This window comes from Theobroma cacao, chromosome 5 (assembly GCF_053813885.1).
Source record: "Theobroma cacao isolate CCN51 chromosome 5, ASM5381388v1, whole genome shotgun sequence".
Taxonomy (NCBI): Eukaryota; Viridiplantae; Streptophyta; class Magnoliopsida; order Malvales; family Malvaceae; genus Theobroma; species Theobroma cacao.
This window is the reverse complement of record NC_142643.1, coordinates 45,570,730-45,591,658: the sequence shown is the minus strand read 5'-3', so window position 1 is coordinate 45,591,658 and position 20,929 is coordinate 45,570,730. Positions and strand designations below refer to the sequence as shown.

The 20,929-nt window shown below is 32.9% G+C and overlaps 2 protein-coding genes across 2 annotated transcripts; one reads left to right on the top strand and one right to left on the bottom strand.

The window, feature by feature from the left end:
• Positions 1 to 1,432: 1,432 nt before the first annotated feature.
• LOC18600249 (protein transport protein SEC24 C-like) lies at positions 1,433 to 16,542 on the top strand. Its single transcript, XM_018121470.2, has 25 exons — positions 1,433 to 1,599; positions 2,040 to 2,689; positions 3,587 to 3,805; positions 4,005 to 4,079; positions 4,201 to 4,299; positions 5,239 to 5,350; positions 5,638 to 5,765; positions 6,244 to 6,363; positions 7,583 to 7,663; positions 8,076 to 8,153; positions 8,348 to 8,440; positions 8,885 to 8,939; positions 9,595 to 9,671; positions 10,441 to 10,512; positions 10,653 to 10,736; positions 12,242 to 12,361; positions 13,135 to 13,203; positions 13,348 to 13,425; positions 13,549 to 13,687; positions 13,960 to 14,124; positions 14,359 to 14,504; positions 14,606 to 14,785; positions 15,553 to 15,641; positions 15,809 to 15,840; positions 16,099 to 16,542. Exons 2-25 carry the CDS (start codon positions 2,060 to 2,062, stop codon positions 16,206 to 16,208), a joined length of 3,051 nt encoding a protein of 1,016 aa, XP_017976959.2. The 5' UTR covers positions 1,433 to 1,599; positions 2,040 to 2,059; the 3' UTR covers positions 16,209 to 16,542.
• Positions 16,543 to 16,747: 205 nt separating this feature from the next.
• LOC18600248 (Cytidine/deoxycytidylate deaminase family protein) lies at positions 16,748 to 19,189 on the bottom strand. Its single transcript, XM_007030576.3, has 5 exons — positions 19,028 to 19,189; positions 18,556 to 18,615; positions 17,946 to 18,136; positions 17,283 to 17,387; positions 16,748 to 17,188 (listed from the first exon to the last, which is right to left on the bottom strand). Exons 1-5 carry the CDS (start codon positions 19,041 to 19,043, stop codon positions 17,000 to 17,002), a joined length of 561 nt encoding a protein of 186 aa, XP_007030638.1. The 5' UTR covers positions 19,044 to 19,189; the 3' UTR covers positions 16,748 to 16,999.
• Between the last annotated feature and the right edge of the window lie 1,740 nt (positions 19,190 to 20,929).

The window sequence follows — 20,929 nt, the reverse complement described above, 5'->3', positions numbered from 1 at the left end:
CTTCCCTAGTTGATGTCAACGTGAAACAACTTGATAGTTTTGGTATATACTTTTCGAACGAGGACAAGGAGGAAGATTGACTAAGTTTTTCCATATTAGTATTTGTAGCTTACCTTGTAACTTCAAATTCTTCTTTTAAATTAATTTTTTTGGTCAAGTTATTTAATTATATTTTTAAGAGAAATATTAATCAGCACTTATCGATAATAATATTTTAATTATTTTTATAATAAACATTGTAATTAATATTTTGTTTTTTTCTTAATTTAGTGAAAATGGTATATTAAATAATTTTTTATAGTATTTTAACTATTAACTTTTTCGGTCAAGTTATTTGATTATAGTTTTAAGGGAAATGTTAATTGATATTTATCGATAGTTTTTCAAAATAAAATTTTTTTAAATTATGAGTATTTATTTTTTAAAAATTTTTAATTTTTAAATTTATTTATTAACGAAATGATAATATTTGATTCAATGACCATGCAAGCAATCCATGCACTAACAATGTACCAAATATAAATGTTAATACTAAAAAATATAATTTTTTCCTTCTAATGATAGGTTTATGTTCTATAATAAAAATGTTTAGTAATTACTATTCACATATTATAAGGAAATAATGAATATATATACACATATATATATATATATACTAATATAAGTAAACTAAAATCCGAAGACTTCTCTATTTTGTGTTGATGTCTTTGAAGAAAATCTAAGAAACTTTATACTTATAAATTTCATAATTTTTATAAAATTAACATATTGTTTTCTCCCAAATATGTAAAATAACAAGATCTAATATTCATCTTTTTACTCCAAATTAAAAGATTTTTGTTGAGTTTATATATTTAATGTATTATTAGGATATAGAATCCATATATTATTGGTGTATAGATGTTACACTATTAATAAATCAAATATTATCATATCATTAATAAAAAAAATTTAAAAATTGAAACCCTTCAAAATAAATACTCATGATTTTTAACACTTTATTTTGGAAAAAAAATTATTTTTTATTTTTTATTTTTTTACATTTACGGAATGATGCATAGTGAATAATTGGTAGTGTATAAATACCATATAAAATGTAAACTAAAAAATACTTATTTTAAAATTTTATCTTTATACGATAAAGAGAAAGCATGAATCTTTGACTAAAATATTAAATATTCAAACAAGGATTTATGATTGGCCATTAGTTGTAAAAAGGAAAAGACGGATTATTTAATTAAAAAAATTAAAAAAGAAAATCAAAAAGGGACAAAAGATGCAAGGTGACGTGGACACGAGATTGCCTAGATTTTTACGTGGCAAAATATAAATGGCTCGAACACATCCTCTTTTTAAGGATGACGTGGCGTGATCCCTATATATATATATTTATATCCGTACGGACACCCTCCGAACACGCTTGGAAAAGGTAAAAACTGTGTCCTCATAACAAAAGTTTCTACACTGGTCCGCCATTGAAATTTTTATCCCCAAATCCTAATTCCTTCTCCCATTTAAGTAAAAACCCTAATCAACATTAATCCAGATCTAAACCCTTAATCATCACAGATTAATCTCTTTGATATTCTCTAACACCAGGTTTTACTCTACATTTTTCTTTTTAATCCTTTTTACCTTGTCATTTGTATGTGTTTTTGATAAATAACATAACTTAATAGTAGTTTATGTTTTAAATTAACTGCACGAATTAAATTTGATATTAATAAGATAATTGATTCGATAGAGCATTTTCTTTTATTTTTGTGTTATAGGAAGTAATATAAAAATGATATTTGTTTCTTGAGAGTGACGTAAGTATTCATGTTTGATCATATCGAGATTATAATAATTATAAAAGAAAAGTTTGTGGTATTTGTTTAATGGAGTGATTATAAGCTAAGAATTCATGTTTGTTATGTTGAGTTTAAAGTAATTATTGCATTAAGAATTTTAAAATGCATAACGGAATTGATCATTGTTTTTATATACAGTATTTATTTATTTTGTTGATGCTTATATTGGAATTTTTTGATTGACAGAGAGAGACAAAAAGGAGGAAATGGCAACTCCAATGCCACCAGGGCTACCAAGGCAACCCCCACCCTCGACTCACAATCCAAATTTCCAGCAAAGCCCGGATTCTTTATCAGATAATTTGCAGAAGTTGAATATCAATAAGCCTACTCTTCCCCCATTTATAAGATCACCACCGCCCCCCTCCACCTCAGCTCCTTCACCACCAATTTCCCGCCCTGGTGCACCACCCCCAGGGGTGGTTCCCAGACCCAATGTGCCTCCAAATGTGGGTTCAGTTATACCCTTTGGGGCACCTGGTGGACAGCCTTTGCCTTTTGGAACTAGATCACCTCCAGGGTCTTTACCTTCTTCAAAGGGGGGTGGTCCAGTCATCAGTCCAGGTGGTTCAAATGCATCCCAATTGATTGCTCCACCGAGTGCTTTTGTAACTCCTTCAAGTGCATGGGGTGGTTCAATTAGAAATGGTCCACCAGTTGGGGTGCCTCCACCAATGACGGGAACAGTTATGTCTCCTGGTCAGGCTCCTAACATGGGGTCTTTTCTTGGGAGCCCTCAGGGTAGTTATCCACCAGGTCCTCATATGCAATCGGCTTCGCCATTTTCAGCACCATTGGCTGCTCCTTTTGGGACACAGACATGGTCACCAGGGCAGGTAAGCATTTTATCATGGTTTATATCTTCACGTTGCTAAGAGAATTGGATTTGAGTTCTTCCTCTTTTTCCTCTTTGATGTATGTGGTGCATTGCATTATTGGTTAAATTATGACTTTGATTTTATATTAGAATCTTTTGGCTTTGTTGGATAGCTTAAAGTATATGCTACAGAGGAATAGGAAGTAATCTCTATGCAATACTATTTGCCAAGAAAATGTGTGTCTGCCTCATTTGAAACACAAGGGAAAAGGAAATATGAAAAATAGAAGTAGGAAAAATCAGGACATCTGACTTTCCATTTTTTAAAACAGATGGTTAATCTTTGTAATTGTGATAGATTTGATGTTTGGTTGGTGTAATAATGTAATGTAAAAAGCTCAAGGATGTAGTTGCAGAATTACTCTTTAGGATAGAATATTATGGTGCGGAACAATTTCATGGTTCATGATGAAAGTTCAGATACCCTAAGTAAATTCCAGTTAACTTGGGGCATCTTCTACCAATGTTGATATTTTCTCCCACATTAGGGCATCACCAGAGTTAATATCCATAATGGAATTTGGTGGTTAGTTTTTTTATAATTTCATAGCTGGTTTTGTGAAATTTAATGAAGTGCTATCGACATCTTTTTAACATAAAAATTTACCAATGTTGAACTTGGCTAAAAGTTTATGAGAGGTGTGTATCATATAAAGTAAGAGAAAATGAGCTCTTCTGAACCATTTGGTTCTTCTGATAGTTTTAAGTTTCAACTATCAATGACTAGCTACTACATTTATTATGTTTTTAACCCCAGAATTTGAGGATTAATTCTGGTGGGAGTATTTGCTGAAAATAAAAGTGGCACTGCTTTCTTTGAGAAAAATTTTTCATTTCATCCTCTCAATTGCTTTAGGTGGCCCCGCCTACTGCAGCACCTGATGCTTTTCAACCACCTAGAGTGTTCGGAATGCCACCTCTGCAACCAAACCAATTATCCCCTGCCATTGATCAAACAGGGACTAGTTTGGAAGGCTCGTGGAAGTCTAACTCAGATCAAGTCCCAAGGCCAAGTCCAAGTTCCTCAACAATTCTGCACGATACTCGTCAAGGCAATCAGGCCAATCCTCCTCCGGTATCACATCTGATCCTTAACTCCCAAAATATAAGAAGAAAAAACTGCCAAATTAATGTTTTAATATTATTATTTGGTTGAGTATTATTTTTATTTCTAGGTTTTATTTTCCTCCTGCCCTTCCTTTTTCCTATCTTTGTTTCTTGATTTCAATTCTATTGATGTTGTTCCATCATGTATTATTTGTTTCCTTGAAAAGCCTGCTACTAGTGATTACATTGTCAGAGACACTGGAAACTGCAGTCCACGCCATATGAGATGCACAATCCATCAGGTTACTGTCAAACTTATGATATTCATATTGACAATTAATTTCATATTTTAAGATAATGTATTAAGAATGTTGTGTGCCATGATTTGTATCACTAACATGATCTCATTCCATATTTTGACAGATTCCTTGCACTGCTGACCTTTTAACAAATTGTGGCATGCAATTAGCATTATTGGTTCAGCCTTTGGCCCTTCCTCACCCATCTGAGGAGCCCATTCCGGTATTCATTCTTTCTTCTGAAACATTTATGTGCTATATCTGGTATTTCTGTAGCTCAGGTTTCTTTTTTGTTCATTCCTAAGAGGATTAAAGAGAAAACAGTTATTTTGATTTCTCTTATGAAAACTTTCATGGCACAAATTGAGACATCAAACTGTTTAATGCCATCTATAATATTTTCGCCAGTGAACAGCTATGGAATGCTGAATCAAGTTAATAGACTTCCTCACTGTCATCAATTATTGGCATTCTATTGATGCATTGATCTTTGATACATGTGTATGAGAGGGCTTATTCACCTTGTTCTCTGGAAGGAATTCCTGCTTTTTAGATTCTTTGCTGTTCATCTATACTTGCATGTTGGTAGTAGGCGTGTTTCATGGGTGACTATCTATATCTTTCTTGTTTGTCATGAAAGCTTTTGTCCTAAAATTTTGTGTAACGCTCTTCCATTTAACAGGTTTGCAAATTCTTCCATCTTTTTCAACTATCTAATTTCCTTGTAGCTGGGGAACTTGACTAGATTGATGGGAGTGAAGAGTATGAGGTTTGCTCTAGAGAAAGCAATTTGTCATTGAGGTCTTTTATTGTGGAAGAGAGCACTCAAAATACTTATACCTTCTCTTTTACTAAAAAGTTTTCCTAGAAAGTGATTGAGTTGTTGCCGAAGCTACCTTTTGTGATGCCTGAAAGAGAATGTTATTCTGTGATGTGATACACCTGTGCACCAAGATGCAAAGTTCCAGTACACTATACAAACCAACATAGTATTTGTTAGAACCTAAAGCAAAGAAAGAGTTTATGACTGATAACATGAGAACAGTTTGGATCACGTCCAACTTTTATTTGGAGAAACACCTTCTGGAAATTGCATAGTTTTGAATGAATTAAACATCTGGCAACAAGCATAGTTTTATTATCTAAACTTTGTCTTTACTAGGTTGTGGATTTTGGAGAAAATGGTCCAATTCGATGCTCTCGTTGCAAAGGCTACATCAACCCTTTCATGAAGTTCATCGATCATGGCAGGCGGTTCATTTGCAACTTTTGCGGTCAGTATTGAATGTTGCTGCTGTTTTCTCCTTTGGTCAATAGTTTGTAAAATAATAGTGGCACATATCGCTTTTGTGAAGTTATGAAATTCAACATATATTTTATTGTTACCGGCAATGGGGAGATTGCTTAAAAAAAATCTTGTTACATACTGGTATCAGTCTACTCTCAAAAACCTATTGTTATTATATATTAGGATTACTACTTTCTGCTGGGCTTGTTTTGAAATAGTTTGAGATATGGAGACTTCACAACATGCTTTTAACCTTCCCCTATTCTAATCCAGGGTTTTTTGATAATACTCCGCCTGAGTATCAATGCAATCTAGGTCCAGATGGTAGGCGTAGAGATGCTGATGTGAGGCCTGAGCTATGTAAAGGAACTATTGAATTTGTTGCTACAAAGGAATATATGGTTAGTTAATTCATTAAACCTGTTGGCTCTACTGTGACAGGACTCTCATTTCCACTTTCTTTTGACCAGTTTAGTTATTGTATATGTCTGGCTCTCTCAGTTGTTGAAGAGTAGAGTAATAGATCAATTCACTGTGGGCTTGGTTTGTCTTGAGACTAGCTTCATCTGGAGCATAAAATGCATAAAAATCAGCTTGAATTTGTGCGGCTCCATGAAATATCTGTTTTATTTTGGCACTCCATTGATTTGATCCCACTGATGGTGTCCCTGCCCCTCATTATGCTTATATGGTTGTCAGAAGCCTTTGTTTCTTACTTAAGCTTTTAATTTGGCATATATAGCCTCTGCATGGTTGTGACATTTGCTGCTTAATTTGTGTTATAATATCATTGCTTTCTTCTTCTCATAGTCTTTCTCCGGTCATTTTCTCTGGGTTTTCAAGTATGTAATTCTCTGTAACATTTTTCCTAATTTTCAGATGCGAGATCCAATGCCTGCCGTGTATTTCTTCCTCATTGATGTTTCCATGAATGCAATACAGACTGGTGCAACTGCTGCAGCATGTGCTGCAATCAACCAAGTCATTGCTGATCTTCCAGTGAGTTTGTAGTTGTGTTTATTTATTTGACTGTATTTCTTTCTGGAATCTATTGAGCGTTTATAAATCAAGTCATTGCTGATCTTCCAGTGAGTTTGTAGTTTTATTTTTTTCTTTAATATGACTGTTTTTCTTTCTGGCATCTATTGAGCATTCATAAGTCAGATGGACTGTGCTATACAGTCTGAAAATTGTGGGGCTGAATCTGTGTCGACAGACACAATGGCAGGGGAGTAATTTCTGCCAACTTCAAGGACAAGAATGTTATGTGAGTAATTTGGACAATTTTGGTCTTTGTTTGGACCAAATAGCATTTTTGAAATTAGATATAGCCTTTTCATTGCAGCTCCTGCAATCAACATTCATTCTTTTTTCTAATGTCATTGATTGTTTGAGGGGGAATTTGCTGAGGGTAAATCACACACAGAAGGCATATGGTCCTGTCCTGTAATAGTCATAACTTTGCATTCTTGTGTAGAGATAAAGTTCAAATTTTCTTTCTTTATGCTTCATCTAATAACATCTTCTCAAGTTATATCTGTATTAAAATATGATAGGACATATTTAGAGTCAGTGAAAGAAGTCAATGACAGTAACAAAGCTTTATCTAGTCGGATAAGAACTGTTGGACTTGCTGTTGTAGCTCCAAATGTTGAAGATATGATGTGTTCTGGAAGTTACCATCTTGAACGATGAACTCTAATAATGGGAGTTATTGCCCATTATTGGAAGTTTACTTCTAAAGTTTCCAGTGATGTCTCCTTTTGCTGCATCGCTCTGGTACTGACAAGGGAGTACTATATGGGTGATTCCCTTTTTATATTCTCTGTCTCCTCTTTAAATCTCCTGATTAGTAGACAATAGTTCTAATTGTGTATAACGACATAGTCATGATAGGAACCTAACCTGGATAATTGATTAAGTTTGCATATCTCTTGCAACTGGATAAGTTTTTTTAAGTGCATTCTCTACTGAGGAGAAGAACTTCAATTGTATGTAGGTTCTTTTATAGTTTAAAATGATACACCCATTTTGTAGTGGTAACGTTCATCTAATTATGCTCTGAATTGCAAATACAATATATTTGTTTGGCTTATATTGCATTCTTCATTGTCCACTGACTTTTATTTTGTTAGTCATTTAGTAAATTATAAAATCTCTCCTTGTTTATTTAGTGCGAAAATGGATACCAATTGTCTTGGTGTTTGTATGATAGCAGGAAGATGCTCGGACAATGGTGGGAATTGCAACATTTGACTCAACTATCCATTTTTATAATTTGAAACGTGCACTGCTGCAGGTAACATTTAGTTTCAATAAATTTGCCTTCTTTCAAGTGACAATTAGTGTTTCTTTTCCTTTTTTTTAAACTATATTGAATTGACAATTGCCTTTAAACATATCATTTTTTTTCCTTTTTTTTTCTACATTTTGAATGAGATACTTCTGCTTTATGCTGCTGAATGATATTATATATATGAATAATTTTATATGTAAATTTTCTTGATGAATGGTAACATATGGAAGATATAGATAGGACTATGTGATTACTGTATTTTCTTTGTGTTGTGATATGCAAGTTCAGTCTGTGTAGCTGAATTTCTTTACCATCTTTGGATTTGGTTTCCATCTTTTACTATCCTTGACAAGTATTTTACCTATACACTCATAAAAATGTTTCAGACTAATTTAACATTCAACTTTTGCTGCAGCCATTGATGCTGATTGTTCCAGATGTCCAGGATGTTTATATTCCTCTAGAAACTGATATCATTGTTCAGCTTTCGGAGGTTGGCTTTTCATATTTATGTTTATGACACACAATACACATACACACACAGGCTATGATGATATTTATGGCTTTGGTCGTGCTTTCAAAGTGAGACAATTAATGAACTGTTTATAAGTTGATTGATTTTTTTTTTTTTGAGTTACTTTGAATAATGCTCTTCAGTAACATTTACTGTTGGATATTTGGATTTAGAGCCGTCAACATATAGAGCAACTGCTGGAAAGCATTCCAACCATGTTTCTGGACAACAGAACTGCTGAGTCAGCTTTTGTTGCGGCAGTCAAGGTATCTCCTTTTTGACATAGCAGGTTTTTTCATCCTTGATGAATGTACATGTTATAAATGTTGTATGCCAAAAACTCAAATCAAATTAAGAGCATTGTAAAGTCTGACTTGGTTGATGAATTTTATTAATTCTTTATCTCTAAGACAAGTCTTAAAGCATTTCTAGAGCACCCCAAAGATGCCAGATTTTAATTTTTTTCCTAAGAGTTTTCTGCCTTCATATTTTTTTTTTGTGATATTAAGGTTTTCTGCTTTTATATTATGATAGACATGATTTTCAGCTTTTATATTATGATATTCTAATCCCAATCGACTTGATCATTTGACTTTTTACACTCTGTTTAACTTTGCCATTGCTTCAGCCAACTGTTGGAAATGTAAGTATTCTAGCTTATTCAGTTTGTTTAAGATTAGACCTTTTGTACTGTTTCATTCCTATTTCAGGCTGCTTTCTTGGCAATTAAGAGTACTGGAGGGAAACTTTTGGTTTTTCAATCAGGCAAGAATTTATGTTTTCAATGTTGCATAAATCAGCCTATATATATATATATGATAACATGTTCACATTAATAGCATATAATGATGGATAAGTGTACTGAAAAGAAACACTTGAATCTGAAGTTGCAGCATAAACTTTTTCAAGATTAACCAGAAGCTTCTATTACTAAATATCATCTTTCCTTCTTACATGAGTGCGCTGTTCTCTGTCTTCTTTTACAAGTTTGATGTGGGTTGCTTGGAAATTGTTCCATTTTTCTTCACTTGTTTATTTTGGAATAAAAATTAGGAATTTAGGGATATTGAAGTGCCAAAATTACTTAATCTTTGTTTATAGATTTGGCCATCCCTTTGTAATTAATGTGAGAGGCTTTTGATTTTATTGTCCTTTACATCTTCAAAATGGATTTCTCTTCGTATGGATTATGAGATTTCTTCTTAATTTAGCTTTATTTTATTTTTTATGTTTCATTTTGAAGTTATGTCTGACTTACTTTTTTAACAATTATTAGTTTGATACTTGAAAGTACTCCTGACCACTTGAATTACCTGGGTGTATTGTTTGCATAGCTAGATATTGACAAGCTGATACACTATTTCAAAGTTGTTTGTTGCTTTTCACTTAGAGGGATTTCTAATGATCATTCCATGTGCAGTCCTACCATCAGTTGGCATGTTAGCACTTTCTGCACGAGATGCTGAAGGAAGAAGTAACACCTCTGCAGGAGAAAAGGTAATTATCTCATAGGTTGTTTTTTTTCCAAAGTCTGTGTACTATTTTTATTCTTGTAATTGCATGCTTGAGATTGTCATCTATGATGCCGAGAATGTTACATATGCACTTTGATGAGGTGGCTCCTCTATTTGCTTTATTATGCTTAAGTTTTACAGTCCCGCATCCTGCTTTAAGAACATTAGGGCATAATGGACTTATGATGTACATTTGGAACAGCTTGCCCAAAAAGAAGATTTATTGGGCACTACCAGATCATATATTGTTAGGACGCTTCATATGTGCTAAACTGAGTATTCAGATATTTTCTATTAACCACGGATGGTATTGAGACTTCATAACTGAAATTATTTATGCTTTTCAACTGATAGCTTAAACTTCTTTGCTTTTCTAAGTGGCAAGTTCCAATTGGCCTCATTTTCAGTAGTTGCAGTTGCCTGGCAATTTGGGTTTTGTTATTCATAACAACTAGCAGATATATGTAGTGTCTATATGTTAAAATAATGAGAAATATAAGAAAAAGGAACAATTGGTAGAAAACTTAATTGTAAATTAAGAATGTACGATTTATATTCCTCTGTTTTCTTTTTGGCTTGGCTTGTAGTCCTCTCTTGGTTAATTTATTTACCACAAGTGTTAGTCTGACTTCGTTTTCATCCCACCAAGTTTAAATTTACTTGATTCTGACTTTGTTACTTGTATTTCGTCTGCTGGGACTTGTGAGTCAAGTGGTTTTAAATGAAGTGTTGTGCTATTTGCTGGATTTTAGGAGGTTCATAAACTACTCCAACCAGCAGACAAAACTTTAAAGACAATGGCAAATGAATTTGCAGAGTGCCAGGTGAGCTTCTAAGTGATTTCCTTTTTATCAGTTCTACATGATTCACATATAATTTAAAGTCTGCCCGTGTAGCTCTGGGCATATAGTAGTTGTTACAAATAACTTATATGAGCTAATTGTTGTATTTCAACATGTTCCAGGTCTGCGTGGATGTATTTATCACTACCCAGACTTATGTAGACATTGCTTCCATCTCTCTCATCCCAGGAACTACAGGAGGGCAGGTATTGTTGAGTGTCTGATTATTCTGTTGTCTAAGAATATGCTGCAAACTATTAGCTCTTGTATAAAATGTAGGAGCTAGAGAGATCTTCTGACTCTTAAATCGAACATGTGATATATATCAGTAACATTGTTATAATTCAAAAATTGGGACTGAGATGTGTGATAATTAACTCTTATGTTGTTTGATTTTGTTTGGGCTTTTGGTTACTTTTGTATATGTACACCTATTTGTTTAGGTGATCCCTTTGTCATTCTTTGCTATTGTTGATTATTTATTGTTTTCAAGATGTATTGGTGGAAAAGTATATATCACTCAACTAAACTCCATTCCAGAAATACTAGCTATTGGTGGCTTTCATTTTGGTATTCTTGCTGAAGAAGATGAAAGTGCCATTATATAGACACTTCAATTTTCCCTGCCTTTGCTTGGGCATTGCCTTCACGTTGACTGTGAAAAAGTGCTTGTGAGCCTACATGCTTACATCTTCTTCTTAACATTGGGATCTAGTCTTCTTCATGTCTGTTGTGTATAAAACTGCCTGACAGAACTATCTATGGCTGGTGTAATAACTGATATGTATTTCAGTTCTAGCAATTTGGAATCTTGAACTGAAACTTGCTGCAACTTGCAGCAGAGGCAAGGGATAAGTGTCATGAACAAATATAGGTTATACTTAGCTTTTGGTAAAGTAGGAGTTCCACTTTGTGCACAGTTTCTAACCCATGCTAGAATTATACATTAGTTTCTTATAGTCCTCTGTGCATTTCTGTTGTTTCAAGCTAGCCTTTGTTAAATGTTTGTGGTTTTAAATCTAGAATTCCTATACATTGGGGGATATGTAATGTTAATTTTTAAATAACTTTATAATGAGAACAAGAAATTGATTATATTAGTTAAATCATGGTTGCATCCGTCTTCTTCATAACTTGAGTTCTTATCGTGTTCATTTGCTTTCCTGCTTGTCTTATTTTGATTAGTTCTTTGCCCATAGCTCTATGCACTGTTTTTCTTTATAGATTAAATTTAATTCTCCTAAGTTTAATCACAGAACCCACTGCTCATAGCCTCAAAAGGCATTTTTCTATTAGAGTAATTATCCAAATGTCCAAAATTTTAGCAAATTCCTGTTGGAAAATTAGTTAAATTTGCCTTTTGAAACTTAGATCCTTACATCAAACAATGCCCACTATTTTCCCATAAGACTAGTCTGCTACCTGTGTAACAGTAGACTTTTGTTTACTTTCCTGGAGGACAAGTTGGTGTCTTTAAGATAGATTTCAAATATTGCTGTTTTTTACTGATGAGAGTCTGCATAGAGAGAAGTCACAGACACACACTCACACACACACACACACAATGAGGTCATTTGCAAAAATGCATCTCTGGCACAAAAATTTTCCTTGCCACCTCCACTCTTATTTTCTATTTTTCCTTTCTTTTTTTAACCTTTTTTCATTTTAAGGCATTGCTTTTCAAGTTTACATATGTTTCACTCTTTTTCAGGTTTATTACTATTACCCTTTCTCATCCGTTTCTGATCCAGCAAAACTTTACAATGATCTTAGATGGAATATTACAAGGCCCCAAGGTTTTGAAGCCGTGATGCGTGTGAGATGCAGCCAGGTATCATTTGGGAAACCAAAATCTTTCATTTTGCTCCCTTTCCTCCCCCGTCCCGCCCCGCTCACACACAAAATTATAAACATGACCTCCCCTTACAAATCCTTGGTAATTGATATGTGTATTTTATAATTTGCTAATACTTTTAGTTCTAAATCTAATTAATTATTTGATTTTCTTTTACTTTTTTTTATATATGCATTATTAAACTTGATATTAATCAACTTAAATTCTGAATTTAACTTCTCAATTAATCAAATAAATAATTGACACTATTTATTTTAAGAAAATACATTAATTAAAAGTTTAGTTGCCATATATTTTGCATACAAAATCAATTATGGATGCAACTTTACTTTTCTTTTTTCTTCTTTTATTTCCGATCACCCCTTTTAGCTTTTTGACAGTTTTGCAACTTAAGTTATATTTTTAAACAAAATTATTAGTTAGACTTTAAGATTTCATTCAAATCTTTCTATGCAATATCAGTTACAATGTTTGAAATTATAGATTTTTAACTTATCAAAAGAAATGTAAACTTTTTATGCTATTATCTTACTATTTTATTTGAATTTGGTATATATTTTTCTGTATATTTTGATCGAAGGGTTCCCATTTATTATTTTTACTCATCTTTTTTTATATTGAATCTATAGTATTTTTATCCTAGCCCTCCAAAGTTGAAATCTTGGCTTCGTCTTTGTATGAGATAATCCATTCTATGTTTATAAAAGATGCTTTATGCTGGGAAGTTAATTTTGTTCTCATTTTTGTAGGGCATTGAAGTGAAAGAATACCATGGAAACTTTTGCAAACGCGTTCCAACAGATGTCGACCTACCTGGGGTCTGTATACTGTTCAAATAATTTTTATTGATCTGTTATCCTCCATGAGGATTGTCTTTGATAGGCATTGAGCTTATTTCAGTTGGTTTTTTTCTTCTTCTTTTAATGTTCTTCTGATTATTACTCTGCTTGTTTATTATGCAGATTGACTCTGACAAAACTATAATGGTAACTTTAAAACATGATGATAAACTGCAGGATGGGTCAGAGTGCACTTTTCAGGTACCATTGAATTTCCCTGCTGGGTATCACGGATTTATATCATAATGTCTTCAATTTGCATTATCTTTTATTGTTGAAGAATGATTTTTTTATGCTTTAATTCAACCATTCTTCATTATCAAGTGTGCTCTTCTTTATACCACTGCGTACGGCCAAAGAAGAATCCGGGTTTCAACTTTGTCTTTGCCATGCACAAGCAGCTTAACTAACTTGTTCCGAGCAGCTGACTTAGATGCACAATTTGTATGTTCTTTGAAGCAAGGTAAATTACACCATCTTGCATGCTTTGACTTAGTTTGTTCAATAATGTCTTTTGGCCCTCCGCAATAGTTTTTTATTAAGATCTGAAACTTTAATATATGAACATGATACACATTTTAGTCAGACTTTGAGCTTTGATGGAATTTGCTCCAATATGGCTTTGTTATTTTATTATTCTACTGGAAGTTGTACTTTTCCTGGTATCTAATTTAAGTTTCATTTGAAAGAAGACTAACTATATATAATGTTCTTTTCTTTTCGCTTGGCCTTCAGTGGCAAACAAAATTCCTTCTACTCCACTCTTGCTAATACGGGAACAAGTGACAAATATCTGCATCAATAATTTGCTTGCATACCGTAAATTTTGTACCACATCAACATCATCAGGACAGTTTGTTCTTCCTGAAGCACTGAAGCTTTCGCCTTTATACACTCTTGGTAAATTCCAATCTACATATTAATTTATTCTGATCTAATAATGTTTCTTAACATTCATTGTGCCTAAAGTTAAACCTCTTTTGACTTTAGATTCTTTTCCCATGTAAAATGCTTGTATGAGAGTTGTGGATTCTAGAGCTGCCAAAACATGCCTGGACCCAAAACGGTTTCAGTTGAATTTACCTCTTATGGCTGGGAATTCATATCTTTTTTTCTTTTGCTATTTCTTTTCAGCACTAACCAAAAGTACTGGATTGCGCATTGATGGGAGAATAGATGATCGGTCTTTTTGGATCAATATTGTATCCCACATTTCTATTCCTTCAGCAGTTAGCCTAGTGCTCCCACGGATGATTGCTGTTCATAACCTTGATCTGGAGGTATAAACTGGTTTGCCTTTTTTTTGGTGGGTGGGTAGAGCATCTAATCCTTTTTGCAAGACTATCCTTGGAAATGTTTCTAACTTTTTGCTTGTTGACAGGAGGAGGGAGGATCTGTTATTCCTCCAGTACTTCCTCTTTCAAGTGAATATGTGAGTGAGGATGGCATTTATCTTCTTGAAAATGGTGTTGATGGCTTAATATACATAGGTAGTTTGGTGGATTCAGTAATATTGCAACAACTATTTGGCATTTCTTCAGTTGATGAAACACCTACCCAGGTATTATGTTCTAATGATCTAAAGTATTAATATTTTCAACATTGAAGAAGTTGAATTTTCCTTATTTTTGAAAAAAATTACAAATTTTGGATGTAGAGTTTGAATTTTTCTTCATTTTAACTTTGATAATTAAATTTTCAAAAAGGAACTATGATCATGCATGTGACTATGTAATTATATGTATATTTCAGATTCATATCCTCTTTAGTCACTGTATAAATTATTAGATTGAAATATATTGTATCTGAATCTCCAACCTCTGGCTAAGGGACATAATTAGGATTGTTGTCTACCATAAAATAGGCTATTATATGAGACTTCTAAGTTCTCACTATTTTAAAGACTGGCATGTGGCCTCTGTTTAGTTTCTTTATTTCATAGAAGTGTGCATTTTGTAAACTAGATGGTCCAACATGTAAAAAAATTGGGAAAAAGCTATTTCCATCTTGTTTCACCTTATGCGATCATTTAGAAAGAAGGTTAATCTGATAAAATATAAAAATAGGGACTGATTTCACAAGGAGCATGACACAAAAGAAACAATAGAACTGACAATCCAAAATCAGTCAATCTTAATGCCTTTCCACTATTTTCTTTTTAAACTTTAATTGTGTTAAGTATTAAACAATGGCTTTAGGTTTAGTATGCTTACCAGGACTGTAAAGTAAGAGGTCTTCTCCAGAAACATGTTAGAAAGACACAATTGCTAGGCACCTGTGTAGCTATGCAAAATGCTATTTTGTAACTAATAATTTCTTTGCACTCAGTTTGTATTGCAGCAATATGATAATTCATTATCAAAGAAGTTAAATCGTGTTATAAATGAGATACGGCGCCAATGGTGCTCCTACCTCAGGTATGATTGAGTTGTTTTTGGTTGCTTTTCTTATTTTAAAGGGAATAGACTGTCTTTCCAATTGGAAATGAATATCTTTTAAGTTTTTGCTACTGCTCACTATGGAGATAATCTCAAGGAATGCACATTTGTCATATCTGATTCTGTGTTTTTCCTTGCATGTGCAGATTGACTTTGTGCAAAAAAGGAGATCCATCAGGTACGTTAGTGAATGCAATACCTTAATTACAAAAATGGAAACAAAAAGGCGATTGAATTTGCTCCATTTTAATTTGAACTTTCGTCATCACATAGCTTTCCTCTCTTTTTATAATGCTAGACCTTTCTCAGTTTCTGCTACTTCCATGTCGATTGAATTAATGCATGATGTTACTTGAGGATAATCATGCTATATGCTGCATAACCTATATGATCTAATTTGTAACATGTTTTGTTTGCTTGAATTCCTTAATTTCAGGAATGTTGTTCTTCTCATATTTAATTGAAGACCCGAATCCGAAGGGCGGTCAATCCTATTCTGAGTTTTTGGTATATCTGCATCGGAAAATTCAATCAAAAATGTCTTGATTATTCATTTGGGTTACAAATTCAGTTAACATGCAAGGCCAGGATGGAACTCAAACTGACCAGGGAGAAGAAAAAAGGGACTCTTGCTGAACTTACATGTGTTATGGAATCAGCGCTATTGTCTATTTACTGAAAGAAAGATGGGCCTGGTTTTTATGAGGAAAGGCTTTTTGCTTGAGAAAGGTTAATGTTTAGTGACAGAAACTAAGTGCAACATTAAATTGGGCTAGACCTATTTCTTGCCCTTTTCCCTCAAACCTCAATTTTCTCCTTACTCTTGTTTAGTGGACGAATCATCCGACAAGGACAAAAGAAGTTAAATCATTGGTGCAAATTTGGTACTTTTATAGATTTGATAATGCAAAGATAGTGTCAGCCAATGTCTAAGGAATTTTCAGAAAGAAGCTTGCTTTTGCCTGATAGGAGAATGATTCTGCTTCTGTTGGCTTTTCTTAACCTTGCATGAGGAGCACAGCTCCAAAATCATAGTTTAACCTCCCCCGGCCATCGGTTTACGAGAAGATTACATGTTTAACAAATACGAGAAAAGAATATCTGAACATTTAACTCAATGATCATACATGTTTCGTCCCTCAATAAAAGAATATAATCTTGAGAGGAAATAAAATCTGTGGCATAGCCATTTGTTTCTTATCTTCAAAATAAAGGTTACAATATAGCTTTTATTTCTCATATGCTTTTAAAATCAGCATACTTAGAACTTAAAAGGGGCAGTTTATCACAACCTGCAGTCTGTTTCTGGTAATGAAAGATTCAAAGAACTGAAGGAGTTAATACAGGGTAAACTTTTCCTTTGTCTTCTCAAATACTTGCTCTGCAATGATAGCACCTGTACCGTCTGCTTTCTTGATCTCCAGGTTAGCCTTCTGATAAAAGCCTGTACCTCTTAATGCATCAGCAATGAAATCATCAAACCCGATTGCTATGGCTGCTTCAGCTTTGGCTCCATAAACCAGCCTCTGCTCCACAAGTGCAAAAGATGAAAGAGAAGTCAGACTTTAGGTGATGACATTTAGATATCTTAAGAAAATTAAAGAGTTTTTGTTGCTGGACCTTGATTCTTGACAGATGGATGGCACCAAAGCACATTGGACAAGGTTCGCAGGAAGCATATATTTCACAGTCCGAGAGCTCAATCTGATTGAGCTTCTTGCATGCCTGACATGGATGTCCACTCCAAGCATTAGTGTAAATAGAAAACATGGATGAGGGTTCTATAACTTTTCCATATATTTATTCTGATCTTATGAATATTAATCATGCAGATATAGCAATTTTTAACCAACACTGATGACAATCAAGCTGACTTAGCTGCATTTCTGCACCGTATTCAATAATTCCCTTTTGTTATTTGCTTTCAAAGAACCAGAAAACATGCCAAATTATTGACTATCACATGACTCCTAGAAAATATAGCTAACTATTGGCCATTAAACAAGACAAAGACAGAGTAATTGATAATAAACTTATACCAAATCAGATCTAAACAGAGCAAATTGATCACAATAGAATCACAGAATAACGCTGAAACATCCCAAAAGAATGCAGGATATGATATCTTTATCTTCCATCAAAGTGATCATATTTTCTTAAGATTAACAAATAACACTCCAGCTTTTTGTCATGTTTCAAGGTTTTTAGCAATCGGCACTTTCAAACTTTTTAACTAAACAGATAAATTGGATGAGGCAATTTGATTAATTTTTTTGGTCTAACCTCTCTAATAGCAGTAACCTCAGCATGGGCAGTAGGGTCAGTGTTTTTCAAAACCATGTTGTGACAACTGACAACTACTTCATCATTGCGAACAACAACAGCACCAAATGGGCCTCCATCTTTACATTCAACCCCTTTATATGCTTCTTCAACTGCTTGTGTTAAGAATTTGTGGTCTCTATCCTGTACAGCTGGTTGAACAATAAACAGAAAAAGGACATGTTTTTATAACTATCAACCAAAGATGAAGCATTATGTTTTCCCCAAATTATAGCGCTCTTACTAGAGGAAAACCGTGTTAATCAAGTATATACCAATCATTACTACAACATCTCCAACCGATATACAAGATCATCAATGATGATAACCATCACTATGATCTATAATCTGTGACACAGCTAACAAGAGTATCATATATGAACAATTATGAAAGTAGAGTCATCTCCATTGAAAATGTTAAAACAATTGGTAAAATTCAATGAATAAAAAGAAAACATTGAGTCCAAATAATTCTACCTTTGGCAACCATGAACAGGCCATTTCATCTTAGTTCTTAACATTAATCCCAAAAGCAAAACAGTGGAAAGGCAGGTGAAAAGTTGAACATTACCTTCCTGATGACCAGGAAAAGCAGAGGCAACAGAAATGGTTCCATCTTTAGCTTCCAACACTACACAAACAACAACAAGAACAAAAGTAACAATTAATATTATAACCAATTGTCTATATCATTAAGAAAATTGCTGCTTTGCAAACTGAAAATGAGGCAAATATAAGTCTAAAAATGTACAGATAAAGCTTAAAAACTAAAACTTTTTCTGAAAACAATTGGAAAAAGTCCGTTCCTTTTTCACTCCCACAAATTTCCAAATTGAAATGATCTCTCTTGTACTAAAACTGGAAACCGAAGGCAAAGTAGGAAATTCTGTTTATTTCCAAATTCTGCACCAAGTAACAAATTTGCAAAAGAACGAACAAAACATGATGAAAGATCAAAAACAACATATAAAACAAACATCAAAAGAGAAAAAAAACAAAAAGATCTCGATGAGAAATCAAACAACCCAGAAAGAAAAACATACCCTTAGCCTCTTCCATGACGAAAAAGAGAAGGAAAAATGTGAAATTTGACTGAATCAAGGAAATGGGTAGTCAACAAGATCGGGGAAAAAGAAAGAGGAGATAAAATGAAAGAGAAGTAGAGACCGAGAATAGCTTGTCTACGGCACTGCATATATATATATATATATATATATATATATATAGTATTAGTATATACACCTGGATGAGAAAAAGAGAGAGAGAAAAAGTAAAAGAAAGGGAAAAAGTTGAGGAAAAGGAAAGGACTGGACAAAAGGAATCCAGTTCGCTTGATTCAGTTTATTGGTTTTTTTCCTTAATTCCTGTTCTTGATTTAAACTAAAACCTTTTAGAAATAGAACTCTCCTTTTGTGTTTGAGATCAATTCTTTTAAAACAAAAAAGTTACTCATTTTTTAATTATCTAAAAATTATTTGTCATATAATTTTTTTACTTTTTGTAAAAAAATAGATTTAATATTAAATACACTAAAAACTAAATAAATATTTTATGAATCGGAATAAAATAAATTTGTCCCTCGAGATTTGACATTTAATTATTTTCTATTTGTTATTGTTACTTTTCTACTTAATATTGTTACTTTTATTTCCTATTATCCGTCAAAAGATTAACAAGCAATTGAGTATTTGTTATTGCTCAAATTAAGATTAACTTCATTACAAAATTTACTTTACAGGTTTTAAATTTAAAATTAATTATTCATTAAAAACATATAAATTTATCTGTGAAATCAACTTTAAACATACGTGTAATTGTTCTTATTCGTTTAAATAAAATATTATTTTTCTTTTTTCATTAATGAAGCTCGGAAAGAAATAGATACCTTGCACTAGGAATAACCCCACTATGATCAAGCCTAAAGTGCCCAAAAACGTGAATCACAAATTCCACGAGCAAAGGTCAATAATGGCGTAGCTCAATTATACATTAATATCTTGCAATTATTATAGGTTAAAAAATTATTGGATAATATTTTCTTTTTTTTATATAATTTTTGGGTCGGTGGCTTGGATCCCTAGGTCTGACTAAGGAATTATTAAATTAAATTATTTATAAGGGAATGTGATTCCGCTTTTGATCCATTGGAAAAAGACATATTCCTTTTATTTGCAATAATTTTTTTTTAGTTTGTCCAAATACAGTAATTTTTATTCTTTGTTTAACTTTGTTGAAATTTTGGAATGCCCCTCCAAAAAGGTGGGAATAATATTGTCAAAATTTGCTTTGCCTTTGCTATTACTGACATTTCACATGCAAATACATGTACAAGTAGATTTTAACTATCTAATAATAATAATAATTATTATTATTATTATTAAATAATTAAATAATTAAATTGAACATGCAGACCATGCCCTGCAATTACACTCTTTTCCTTATTAAACGATATTATCCTTTTTTTCTCTCCCAACCACCAAGATGGGAAAAAGAAAAGTGGCTATATTCAATGAACAAGATCAGCATGCAATTAATGTGCATTTTTGCGTTTACAATTTAACTATTTTTTAAAAAATATTAATATTTTAATTTAATTTTTTTTCTTCTTCTTTTTATTTATTTATATTTCATTTAATTTTACTCGAATTAATTATTTGTTATTTTTATCCGAACTTGGATGAGCTGGACTCCTTCATGCTTCTGGCCCAATCAGTCAAAAGTTAACGAAATTAAGCCAATCAATGAGACTAGAAAAGCCCAAATACAACCCAATCAGAACGAGCTAGTTAACCCAAAGACAGCCCGAAATTCCCCAATCAGGTAAGACACATGTCGAAGCTTGATAGGTCAGGATTCTTTTGTAATTGGTATCTCGCTTACACTATCAATCAAAAATCTTAACTTTCATATTCTAAATCCTAAATTTTAATAGTATAAACAAATAA

Coding starts and splice junctions, on each gene's coding strand:
- LOC18600249 (XM_018121470.2), top strand. CDS start 2,060: ATGGCAACTCCAATGCCACCAGGGCTACCAAGGCAACCCCCACCCTCG. Junction 5,351..5,637: donor GTTCATTTGCAACTTTTGCG/GTCAGTATTGAA, acceptor ATTCTAATCCAG/GGTTTTTTGATAATACTCCG. Junction 8,441..8,884: donor CTTTTGTTGCGGCAGTCAAG/GTATCTCCTTTT, acceptor TTCCTATTTCAG/GCTGCTTTCTTGGCAATTAA.
- LOC18600248 (XM_007030576.3), bottom strand. Junction 18,137..18,555: donor TTTTCCTGGTCATCAGGAAG/GTAATGTTCAAC, acceptor TTGTTCAACCAG/CTGTACAGGATAGAGACCAC. Junction 17,189..17,282: donor TCCATCTGTCAAGAATCAAG/GTCCAGCAACAA, acceptor CTTGTGGAGCAG/AGGCTGGTTTATGGAGCCAA.